The 13258-nt window shown below is 37.2% G+C and overlaps 1 protein-coding gene across 1 annotated transcript in view; it reads right to left on the bottom strand.

Annotated features, from left to right (window-relative positions):
* tet2 (tet methylcytosine dioxygenase 2) overlaps positions 1-13258 on the bottom strand; it is a 25834-nt gene extending 12576 nt beyond the window's left edge. The window contains exons 1-3 of the mRNA XM_057330724.1: positions 12828-13258; positions 401-3067; positions 76-166 (exon numbers count right to left, since the gene is read on the bottom strand). Coding sequence (XP_057186707.1) covers positions 76-166; positions 401-3023 — 2714 coding nt within the window. The 5' untranslated portion in view covers positions 3024-3067; positions 12828-13258. The remainder of the gene's footprint in view (positions 1-75; positions 167-400; positions 3068-12827) is intronic.

The following is a 13258-nucleotide window of genomic DNA, read 5'->3' as shown; positions in this document are numbered from 1 at the left end:
TTGACCTATATTGAGGTAGTGGATAATACATAGAAAACCAACTGAAACTTAAGAAGGACTACGTAAATATTATACCTTTTCTCCATAATTTCACGAATGCCTGCAACAGTTGATGCTGCTCCTAAGTGTGTATAATATGGACCTTCATCCCTTTCACTAATTTGATCTGTGGAATAAAATATAAGAAAAGTGTTGTACAGTTTATTATCGAAACCTGGAGAACCTGTAATTACTGTCCACATCATATAAAGTCTATAACATAAAATAATCGTAAAGTATTAAACATTTAGTGTCTATAATTTCCATTTTCTTTAATAGATCTCAATAACCATGTATGTACTGCACATTTGAAAACATTTTTTACACACAAGGCTGAAAAGAGGTATGTAAAGCATCTTACCAACGCAATGACACGAAGGAATATCATACTGTGTCTTCAAAGGTGTATCGAGGAGGTTTTTTATTGGTGTACCAAGCAGCTTCATGGGTGACTCCAGAAAGGATTGTAAACCATTTTGAATCTTTTTAGGTGGGGTAAAGTTATTTGGTTTGCACTGCTCCTTGATGTTCCCCTCAGTACTGGTTGAGAGCACAGTCACCGCTCCAGCCATTTCCACTTTCACTTTATTGGGTGACTTAATGACCAAAGATTTTCTTTCAAACACAGATGAGAGCTGATACTGTTTTAATTGCTGTTCCATGGTAGCTAGAATGCTCCTCTGCTGGCTTTGTGCACATTCTGAAGAATTACCCTCCTGCTTTACTACAATTGAGTTTTCACTTTTCAAGGCCAGCATATCTGGCCTGATGTGGTAGGGGCTTTGCCTCCCCTGCTTCTGAAAATGGTGCATTCGCAATGCTGCATGCTTCTGCATATCTGCTTGAACACCTTGGTTCGACAGAGACCCTTTCTGGATTTGGGCACAGGGCTCTTGAAATTCAGCTTTGGTTTTTGTTTGAGTAGGTGTCTGTGGACCATTCAAAACTTGTGACAATTGAGAGTGTGAATGTTGAGACTGGAAAAATTCCAGATCATTGTATGTCCTGTGATGGAGAGGTTGCTGGTAGTTTTGATGTTGTTTACTGGTGCTCTGTGAGCACTGAGTGTTCTGGAGGTTTTGTTGGATCTGTATTGCATCACCTAGCATAGCTTGAACTTCGTTAGACGGAAGCTGTACATTTGACCTAAAAGGATCTGAAAACGTAAAGTTGTTATTAGCTAGTGGTAACATCTGTGATTCTGAGGCAGGGCAGCCTTCCATTTTAGGTCTTTTCAAGATGGGTTCATCTGTCTGACTCTGTGAAACACCTTGTGATTGTGGATCTACTTGTAAACCGTGTCCATCCTGAGGCAGCTGATAGGGAAATGAGATGGTGGGCTGCTGTTGAGGCTTAACAGGTGGTGGACCAGAAGACTGAATCTGGTCCGAGTCATTTTTGCATAATTGCTGTGGTTTGTTATATTGTGTGTTAAAGTGGCCATGCACATTAGAATTTCTCTGTTGACATTCGGGGGCAGAACTGTGTGGCAATTGTGTAGGGGGTTGGGAATTTTTGTAACAATCTTGCATCTGACTTTCATTTGTGTCAAAAGTGGGCTTGCTGAAATTTTGTGATGGGATGTTGTTTGGGGGAACCGGATTGATTACTTCGCTTTGGCTCGGTTGGTTTTGCTGAATTTGGACCCCTTGTGAAGGGCAAAAATCCCATGTGTGAGAGTGTTCAGTAGATGGCCGTGTTACTGGAGCTGAGTTTAAATCAATCCAGTCCATCTGGGTGGACTTTTCCTGACCTGTCGGAGGCTTATCTCGCTCACTGCTTTGATTCTGAGGATCTGCTGTACAGGCCTGAGATAGTAACCCTCTGTCTACTGTTTGAGTCTCAAAAGTCTGTTGCTGTGGCAAAGACAAGTCTCTGTTTTCCTGGAAGCTGCCATCAATCAGTGGCATTTTAAACTGTAGGTTCTGCTGACCAGTTTGAGTGCATTGTGCCTGGGGGCTGTTGAATGAAGTAAATGTACCATCCCTTTCAGTTGCTAAGGGGGATCCTGCCAGTAGTCTGGGCAAAGATTCCTGGCTCAAATCTTGTTTGAACTTTCTTAAACACTCTGTGTCATTTTGAAGGCCTTCTCCATCGTTCTGGATGGGTGAACAACCATTGATGCCTGTCTGTGATTTTAGATTGGACTCCACACCTGCCTGACACACAGAATGTTTTCCCATCTCTGGGAGATCACACCCAGGATAGGTAGACGTCCTTTGCCTTTGGTCAGCTGTAAAGCTGACATGGTATCCATTCTGAGTAAATTCCTGGTTGTAGTGCACCTCTGGGGGTACCTTGGCAAGCGGCTTGGAGGCAGACGTTTGGGGTGAGCTAGGAATACCTGAGGTAAATGAAGGTGAAGGAGTTGCATGTTCATTTGGGTTGCTGGTGACCTGATGTACTTGAGATGAGTTGGTTTGAGGTGCAATGGACACATGCTCTGGGTAATACTGAGACAACGTTTTCTCTAAGAGGTCACCAGTTGTACCCTTTACTGAATGTGGGTTCTTTGTAGCACCATTTGACATCGGAACCTGTTTGTTCCTAGACAGTGAGAAGATATCCCCATTGGGAAAGTTACAGTTTCTCTTGCTATGATTTAATTCACAATGCCCTGGCTTGTGCATGGGGAATCCCAGGTCCTCATCTCCATTTATCTCTAGATCAGTGCTGAGTTGTTTTGGTTGCTGACCAAGAGCATGCTTCGTGTCTCCATTCATCTCATACATGCTTTGATCAAACATCCCTTGCATGTTAGCAGGGCTGCTGTCAATCTCCCATTGCCTTTTCATTGAGAAGACCTCTGTGCTGGGCTTAAAATGGCTCCAGTTGGTGTCCCCATTGAACTGCTGGGATAAGATATCAGGTGACTGATCTCCATTCTGCCTTTTGGCGAGCAGAGTGTCTGTCTGCGGAGTGGTACTGATTTGTGAGCATGTCAGACTTTTTTCCGTCTCATGGCTGGTCTTTTCTGTTTCCATCTGGTCTGCTCTGGGTCCATTCACTAGGCTGCCCTCTCTGCGTCCTACAACATATCAATAGATCAACCAGATGAGTCATGCAGAGTCAAATTTTATTTCATTAAAAATATAATCTATTGTAGTCTTTACTGAAAATAAATTTTCAACTGTTTGAAAACAGATCACAAATAATGTTACAGCATTTTTCTTGGGATAGCCCGACCTTTATGGGTTTCAGTGTGAGGTTGCAGTGTATCATGCTAGAAACCAGAGTTCCACTAAACCTTACACAACATCCTCCCTTTTTCTTTGTGGTCTTCTATTTGAACTATTATGGTCATTGCCATGGAGTTGTCACTATGGATAAGGAGTCACATTAAGTCTAGCCCTAACATTTAGACTATATTATAAGCTTAATAACGGAGTAAAGGCAGCATGTTGAGCTTTCAGGTTGGTCTGTCATTTATGTTCCTTTAAACATAAATAAATATTAGTATAAATAAACAGGTAAACATAATATTGATATACATGCGACCATGTGTGGTTAACACAGAATATCAAAATGTGTTATAAGCAAAATTTAGATTTTGCACACAAATCTACACATCAGCACAAAAATGGCCTTGCATGCGGGGCATTTAATTCATAACAGATTCTGCAAATGCATGGAATGTTTGGGCATGGATCCTGAATAGCATGATTAAAGGGGAAGTTAAAAGCAAATGTGGAATGGAGTAGCTTCTGTTTTTTTTTGGACCTTTGAGTGGTGAGTGATGATTTGGACTGTTTTACACACAATCAACCGGAAATCAAAAATATCCAATATAAGTCCTAAGCCTTTCCATCTTAATTAAGTTCTCAATTAAGTTCCCAATCACCCCTGTTTGACTTCAGCCATACTGACTACTTGACTATTTCTGAAGGCAATGGCTCTCAACCAGAAGACTGGGGCTCACCAGGGAGACTCATCAAACTTAAATGGTTGTTGCAAAATGACAATTCAAATGCTAAAAAACTGCATGCAATGAGTAAATGGACATTATATTTCTCTGTTACAAATACACCACTGATTTGACAGTTTTTTTAAGCCCCAGTGGAGTAAGCTATGGGGGGGTTGAGTATTGTTTTGGACATTGAGGGGCCTTGGAGTAAACAGCTTGAGAACCAATGTCCTAAACCATAATTAAACTTTTTTTCAGATATTAATTTGAATGAACATAATTATATATTTAAAATAAATTTAGTCACTTCCATTATACAACTTAGGCCTAGTTTATTAAACAATCCATCAATCTGACCATTATGACAATTTGAAAAGTGATATATACATATATATTTATGAAAAATAAAAAATGTTCTTCTGTTTGATTACATATATTAAAGTTAAATTTACTTTTATTTGTGGTTAGTTAAATTCCTGTATGATCCTGCATTCAACAAATAAATGAAGCTTATCCTTTTAAATAAATCCATTCCAGGGTCACTTCAGAGTTTTGCTGCAGCTGGGAAAAGCCAAGCAGCTTGACACAGTTGGATAAACCCACACTGAAAACAACACACAAAATCTCTCAGAGCAGGAATAACAAAGCAAGAGATAACTCCTCAATGCCGTCAATAAATGCACAAACACACATTTCTCATAGTAACGACATAGTAATTTTGTAATTAAAATGATTTTTGTATTTGGTGTTAATTATTTTTAATTCTTCAATTTAATCGAATATTTGTGCAATTATAATGGTAAAAAATGTTAAATTCTGCTCTGGTCCTTTTATGTGCAATGCCTTTCCTGTATTGACAGCAATAGTAAGTCTTGAATAGCATTAACACACCAAAATAAACAATTTAGAAAAAAATCCTTAACATCATGACCCCAGTCTTGTTTCTTGACAACTAGGAGTGGCATTAGTTCGGTTTGCTGTCTGTCCTGTTTTTTGACATTCCTTGTTCAGTTGTCACACTCTGTACTACAAATGATGATCTCTTACTTTAGACCTAAGACCTTTGTAATGAATGTATGAAACTAACCAGTGCTTTGGTTGCATTGCCAAAGCAAAATCCATGTGTAAGAAAACACACAACTACAGCTGTTATTTGTTGGAATTTATTGTTAACGGTTAACAGTTCTATAGCCTCAGGGTTGTCAATACACAACAAGCCAGTGCGGAGGGACATTTTAGTGCATTTCAGTCTCTCTCATGCTTCATACCGTTCACAATTATACATTTTCAGAAACCAGAGCCTTATAATTTGTACTTGGTTGGTGTGCTTTTTTTGTGAATATTCTTCTTTGCCACAATGATGTAATGTGTTTTATTTATTTTAATTTGTGGGCTTTTATCAGCAAATATTGATGTATGATTAATATTGATATGATTATTTAATCCATTTTCATGTAATTAAAAAAAATTAATCAGGGACCAAGAGTAAGATTTGAGGTCTAAATTTCAAAACATTTCACTTGAAATATGTATATGATATCTTTATGAGATCATGTTTGGGCATTCCAAATCTATTTATGTGATACATTAGTCTACTCTGATACTCTATACAGATACTTCGGTGCTCTTGAAACTTCATCCTTTGGTTCCTCCCACTGTAATCTGATCACCTAGCTCATGTGCAAGTGTGCTTTAAATGTCACGCAAACGCATGGTTGTAAAAGTGTCTTTCTATTGCTCTGTCACTCTTTCACTCTAAACATTTACCTTGCCTCATTTTGCAAACATACGCATAAAGTAAATAATGCAATGTCAGTTATCAAAGACAATATATGGTGCCATTTATTTACTGGAATTTACCAAGCTTTACTTTAAAATGTATTTCAGTTTGCAACAAAGAAACAAAGGAGACTAGAAGCATCATAATAAAGATCAGTCTTTTTCCTTTTCAAGTGTCAAGCTGCCAATGGAATTGTAAGACTCCACTCTCACATAAGTCACATACAGCACATTGACTGTATGATTCAGGAAACACAATAATTTAACTCTTAGATGTGCACACCATAGTATCAACTTTAATGGTGCCACCAAAACTCATCAGGTTTCATTTATTAATTATTTATACGAAAGATGTAAGATCATCATGACATTAGTATTGATAATTTGTACATATAACAGACACAGACTTTCTTATGTACTCGTTGTTTATCTTCATTGACAATTTAAATCCTCTTTGTGGGATGAGCGATAGATTACTTTGAAAGCTATGCATATATACACTTCTGTTTGTAATTTTACCCTCAGCGAGGTCCCCGCTGAAGAGTCAGGTCTGTGTTGGACCTGCCATTGTCCTTTGTTGATAATAGAAGACAGATGTGTCTCCGCTTTAACAATGCAATACGTCTTTGTGTTCGGTCAAAACAGTCTTGGTATGATCTTCGTTAATACAACAAATGATTATTTGGTTCTGGGTCTTCCCTATATTACAACATTAACCTTTCAAAAATAGAGAATCACAAAAAAAGTGTAGTTTAGCAGTGTCACTTTTTGGCCCCCATCAGCTGTAATGCTTTTAGTAAAAAGGCATCTACAAAGAACATAAATGTGAATGATTATATATGCATTGCCTGAAAACATTTTTTGTTCCTTTGAACACAGTAAATGCATTTACAATGTTTTATTTTGGAAATAAGCAAAATTGATTTTTTAATTGTTAGCAGTTGGGTATCTGTATTTGTTTTCTTACATTTGCTGACTGCTTCTCTAAGATGATGTTTAAGTAGAGAGAATGATTATTAACTCAACATAGGTTCAGTAGGTTGCATGACTGTGTAACTCTGGTTTTAGCAGACTGAACCTGCTGACCCTTCGCTCAGATTCAAACATTGACAGCAAACACAGTAAACACAGCCTTAAATTACCAGCAACCTGAGCTTCCCTTCCCAAAATACAATTTCAAGACATACTTCCAACATATACTCCTCTTAACTTTGTCTTCTCTTCTTTGACTGCCATCCCCCATTCTTTTGTGTCTGCACCAGTCAATATATCTGACTAATTTGATGAACTGTGCCTGGTGCAAAGCAAATGTCTTTCAGAGACCTTGGTAGCCATGGTGATCATTATATTGTTGCTACACGGCCATCTGCTCTAAACATTAACCGAGCATGACTGACTGACATAGATAGAGAGAGATGGAGAAAATGCAAACACGTGCTGAGCACATTGATTTTGCTAGAATCTACACCCTTTTATAAGTGTTTTATTTACTGCGGTGACACATAAGCTAAAAAGCCCTAGCCGTCGATTACTTTCGATTTGACTCTTCTTTCACTGTGACTGGAACTTTCAACTGCAATGATGATGTTCTGAGATGTTCCAGCAACGTTCTTGATTCTTAAACTACCCAAGATTATTAGTTAAGCCTCATTTTTACTTGCATGGTTTCCTGCTGTCAGGTTTTCAGATGGTCAGCATCCATACAGAGTCAGAAGTGAAAGTTCGGTAGCTGATAACCGGTGAATGGAGCAAGTGCACATGTTCATTTAAACTTCATTCTAATGTCATTCAGTAGGCACTTTTATCCAAAACAAGAACAAACAATATCTTTATAGAAGGTTTCTACCAGTGGATTCACAAATTTTAGTCACGCTGTCTCATTGCCTGTATTGAGTAATATTTCGCTTACTGATTCAACTGAATGAGTTTATATTAAAAAACCTCATATATTACATGTAACCTGTTCCTTACACTGCTGTTTCTGCTTCCTTATTCTTGTTCCTTTCAGTGGAAAAAAAATGTATTTTTTAAAAACATGTCTTTTCCTAATATTACCGGAATCAAAACATTTACCCTATTAAACAGGAATGATACTAAACGTAGAGGTCAGCAGAGAAAAGAGACATTAAATTGAAGCCAAACCTGCTACTTTCCTACACCCTAGAAGGATGGGTATGATGTGTTGCTGCAGTTTACTTTGGTATTTTTCAGGATGAGGAGCAAATGTATTTAATATGCTTACTATAAATACATCAGTGCCAGAAGTAAAAAAATCTCTGCATTTCATTACTCTTGACACTTTAAATAGACCAGCTGGACCTTATATAGACATCTCAAGCATTCCATTTCATTCCGTTTATGCATTTGGCAAATGCTTTTATCCAAACCAACTTGCATTGCATTCAAATTATTCATGCATTTTCTGAGCTTTCCTTTAAAACTCATTTATGCTCCAAAGTGTAAGCTACAGGAAGGCCTCAAGATTGTTTCATTCACATAGGTGGTAAAATGATTCTTTTAGATCATTGTTCACGTTATGATTCATATAGTATTAGAACAGTGTACTATTATGGTTAAGCCTACACCTTAAAACAAATATAGGTGATATCCTCTATTTCATAAACATTTAATTACTCTTATTTAAGTAAACACCTATGCTTAGGGCATTTCTCTGACCTTTAACACTGTTATTTAATGCATCAAGTCTTGAGCTAACATGTTTGGCTGGTCCGGGAACGTCAATCTTGCCAAGGCGATAAAGTTTTGACTATATCCCTTACCATAACACTTAAACCAGAAAAAAATGTTATAACGCTATAATAATGGAATACATTCACCTAAACCAGTTTCAAGCCAAACCCCAACATTAGCAGTAAACAAAAACTCAAAAATCCTATTTACTATCAGGAGATGTTAATATTGAACTAAATTAGATTCACCGGTATTAAAGGTAACAAATACTGATCCTTGTAAAATAGTTCACTTTAATCATATTAACTTTGAAAACGTCTTTAAAAATGACTAAAAGCTGCATCAACCCAGCTGTGGCTTTTCTTGCAAAACTTTGGTTTTTGGTTTTCACAACACAAAGTTCTGCAACAATCATGATAACAATTTGCATATAATAAAATTAAGTCATTATTGTGTAGTTTTGGAAAAAATTGTCAGTTTTTATTGATCTGTCTGGTCCAAATTTCATGCAAATTTTTGATCGACCCCTGGTCATTTATAACCTCCAAGAGTGGGTTGGAATGTCATGCAAGGCTTTTGAACAGTTTACAGTCTTGAATGACTTTGAAAGCCAACTGTTCTTCTGATAAACCTGACAAACAAGGTGACAACATTTTAAGGGTTGTATATGTAAATGATACACTTCATTCTTGCCTTTTCAGTTTATCATTAAGTACAGAAAATATAGGTTAAAGATTACCTAAATTCTTTCAAATATGAGCTCCTTAACACAATACCATGTAGGTTTAAGATGCTGAACAACCAAAGTCTGAGGAACACAAGAACTTGATAGCTCAGTTCTCAAAGGTAACTTCCCATACACTGTAAAAAATGACTTGTTGTTTTTTGTTGTTTCAGCTTAAAAAAATAAGTTACCTTGTTGCCTTAAAATTTTAAGTTAGTTCAACTTAAAAATATTAGTTCACTTAATGAATTTGTTGCAAACTCTTTGTGTTGACTAATATTTTTAAGTTGAACTAACTTAAAATTTTAAGGCAGCAAGGTAACTTATTTTTTTAAGTTGAAACAACAAAAAACAACAAATCATTTTTTACAGTGTACAAAACTACTGTACGTTTCTGTAAGCCAGTAAGTTCAGGTGAACTAGTTTGTGAGGTTATTATTAAGGAATGTTTGTCTGTCTGTTTTAGTAATCCAAGGAACTCAAGAAACTGAAGAAGGTATTTTAGACAAGAAGTTTATGAGAAGGATCCTTATAGCATGAATGACTCTTTTTGCTGTGGGGGTGTTGGGCTTGCTAGTGTCCTGGTTGTGATTAGTGAGTCTGCTGGTATTAGATGTGTATACACAACCACACACACAAAAGATTTCACAGATCTCTGTAAACCTTTCGTTGCTCTTCTTGGTGGACCTATATCTGAGCAACTCTGAAGAAAAAATCCCCTTACAACTTTAAGGTAACTTCACTGCATTTCGAAATGACACATACTTTTGTGATTCGTCAGTCCGTCAGAGTTTTGAAAGTTTTTAAAATTTTGGCATGTGATTTTTTGCTGTAATTGAAATCACGTTTTCTTTATATATTCACAAATTTTTCTTCATTTGTACAGTTAGAAATAAAATCTATTGTATTTTCTTGTTACATTGTCACTTCATAAGCATTTTACTAATTCATTTATTATATATTATTTGCATAAGAAGTACAATACAAAAAAAAAAACATTAAATTGAATAAAAAATTAATCCTGGAGTAAAAACAAGAACTATTTTATTTTTTTAGACTTTCTTTGAATTGCTTCAATAAACCTTAAAAAAGTCAAACTCAGCCACCTTCTCCAACCACAAGACCACAATGTTGACCTATTCCATTTTCAATTGTAGGTTCACCTAAAAAAGAAATCCATCATCCACCAATCCGACAGTTTCCGAACAACTGTCCGTTTCATACAGCTAAAATATTCTCTCCCTTGACCATGCTGTCAGTGAAGCAAAAGTTCTATATTGCTTCTAAATTTCCGTAATCATTGGCCTTGCTTTCCAGTGACCTCCTTGGCTGGCGTAAATACTGTACACCTCCCTGCCTTACCCTGTGACCGCTGTCTTTGAGTCGTGAGTTTATGTTTGTAAACAAACTTGCCATGTGCGCACGCACGTGGAGCGCGCTGTTTGGCAAATTTACCTCAAGCTTCATCTGTGACAGCGATAGGTGCTCTAATATCCCGTAATACTCCACACTGTTGTAGCCCACATCTGACAACCAATGAGTGCATAAAAGAAAGACAACGTTTTAACTGGTATCATATTACTGCCCGCAGTCTGACCTATTAGGACAATTTACTCCAAAGCTTAAAGCAATGCTAAATCAAGTGCAATAGAAGTTGTAAACTGTCAGTTACGGCTATGAATTGCTACTTTGCTAACAGACTGGAAATAGTTACGTTTGTAAGTTGTGGTAACAGTTTTAAACTCATAAAACCTTGTTTTTCACATGAGATTTTATCTCGGCGGTAGGAGATAAAAAAGTATACTAAAGTTCATGTAGCTGGAGTCTTTATTGTTTTTCTAAATGTTTCTTGTCCTTCTTCCTCTTACTATCTCTATTTATAATCAAAAGAAACATAGAACAAAATAAACAGTTCTGCTGTGGCATTGGTTTTAGAACACAACAGCATGCAGAGTACTTGGCTCTTATTTATTCTAGAGAATTTATTCAAATGTGTGTTCAGTCAAGTAAACATTTCGCTTGGAATTCTTTGTATTTTTTACACAAAAATGCCTTTCTTGTCATGTAAAATAGATCTACAGATGTCATGATTCTCAAACAGAAGAACATGATTGTTTACAACTGTTTGCTTCTAAAGGCCAAAATAACTGACAGTATGCAACCCAAAAAAGTTCCAGCTACTGTCAATGTGTGCTAATTGAAAATCTTGTTAATTTGGCATGCGCTCCACCAACTGCCTGGAAGGTGTTGACATTGCAATCAAACTTGTTATCATATTAGATTACAGGCAAATACATTTATTGACTCAAGCGTGTTAATACTTGGATAATAGGAATTATTCCTAAAATATGTGCAGTTGTAGCTGAAACTACTTGGTTTTCTACAGGCTTCCGTGTAGTTATATTAGCATCTGCACCGCCTCTTTATCATGTTTATTGACATCACCCTATTAGGCCCTGCAGGCATCTAAGGAGAATGTTGGAATACGCAAGCTAAATACAAAAATAAGGGGACAGGACTTTTATCTGTATTATTCCAGAAGCCAATTGTGATGCAAATCCTAATGGGGCTGTTAAAAAGAAGCAAATCATTAGTACAGATATAAAGGGTCACTCATGTAGCCTGTGATAACTGTTAAGTTAATACAACTTGTGTTATGTGCCAATCCCCCAAACTAAAACAGATGTAGGCTAGATTTCCCCCCGAATCTCAAATAGATTTAAATATATGACCGATCACTAAAAACAATAGATTGTACATAATATTAACATTACATAAAAACAATATTGATCTGTAAATTGAATATGTAGTTTAATAAATGTAATACACAAACATACAATTAAACAAGGAAAATCTTGTTGATATCAGAGAAAATTTATGCTCTTCAGTTGCCCTCAGCTAATGGTGTTGCGGGGTTGGGTTTCAGTTTTTTAAAGCTCCTGCCTGACCTTGTGGGCTTCCACCACTACGCTCTGTTTTTCACTCCTCGAAACTGCTCTAGTCTTTGTGTCTGCTTGTCATTCACCGTTGAATGCCTTGAAAGCAAGCAGCTCCACTATTCCCAGCCAAACTTGTGTCTCATTGACACAAACATCACAGCAAATTAAGAATAAAAAGGACAAATCAGGTTAAAGATGTCTTTGTCTCATACTCATCAAAAGAAATGATTTTTTATAATCATTAAAGAAAATACTTTTCAGTCCCTATACCCCTTTCTTGTCTCTTCACAATGATGTCCAAAACTGGCCAGTGGACATTATAAAGATAAGATAATGTTGTTAGTAATGTGGGTGTTTTCTTCTAAGCACAACAGATGCATTGGGAAATAATGTCTGAAGAGGAATTGATCAACATCCTCACAAAAGATCACAGTTTTCTAACACAGGCACATTCCTAAAGTTGTCCAATACAAAACATATTAGCTAAAAAGTAAATAATGAACACAGAACGAATTTAAACGCTTCAAAACCTCTTACTCTCTCCACACAAACCAACAAGACAGAAACAGAGAGAGGGAGAGAGACAGAAAATGTCAGCCATGTTGGTGAAGCTTTATCTAATATCCACACATTATTATGTCAGCTCACGGCTTTAGAAAGAACAGCACAATGCAAAGCATGAGCTGAGAGCTGTTAAAGAGACCCTGGGGGCCAGAGGAAACAGGGACCAGAACAGAAAAAACTGTCTCACCTTGTTTTAAGTCCCTCCACTTTGTTGAATTCCACCAAACCGTCTCCTCTTAAACAAATCCTAAAGGGCAGCCATCTTGCTTCCTTCTGTTCGTCTATGAAACAGACTACCTCCACATCAATATTCATGGACCGGTCTGACGTCTGCTCTCATCATCAGGGAGAGAAATCCTGAGTCGCTGTTGGCGCTTGAAGCGCGTCCAGTCACAACCCATAGACACACGCTCTCTCTTGCGTGTGTTCAGAAAGGCAGCGCTCAGAGTGAGACAGTCTAGTGTACAGATCAGAGGAACTGAGCTCGCCTTGCCGGCAAGCTGAAGTAATTGCCAAATCTCTTCCCTGCTGAGTCCTCTCCACACAAAGAGCCCGAGTCTCTTTTCTTCCCCCTCCTTTTTTGCTCTTTCTTTTTTTCAGCCGCACACAATAGTGCAC

Source organism: Triplophysa rosa, linkage group LG4, assembly GCF_024868665.1.
Source record: "Triplophysa rosa linkage group LG4, Trosa_1v2, whole genome shotgun sequence".
Lineage (NCBI taxonomy): Eukaryota > Metazoa > Chordata > Actinopteri > Cypriniformes > Nemacheilidae > Triplophysa > Triplophysa rosa.
Note: the sequence above shows the minus strand (reverse complement) of the source record. Positions and strands in the feature narration are given on the sequence as shown.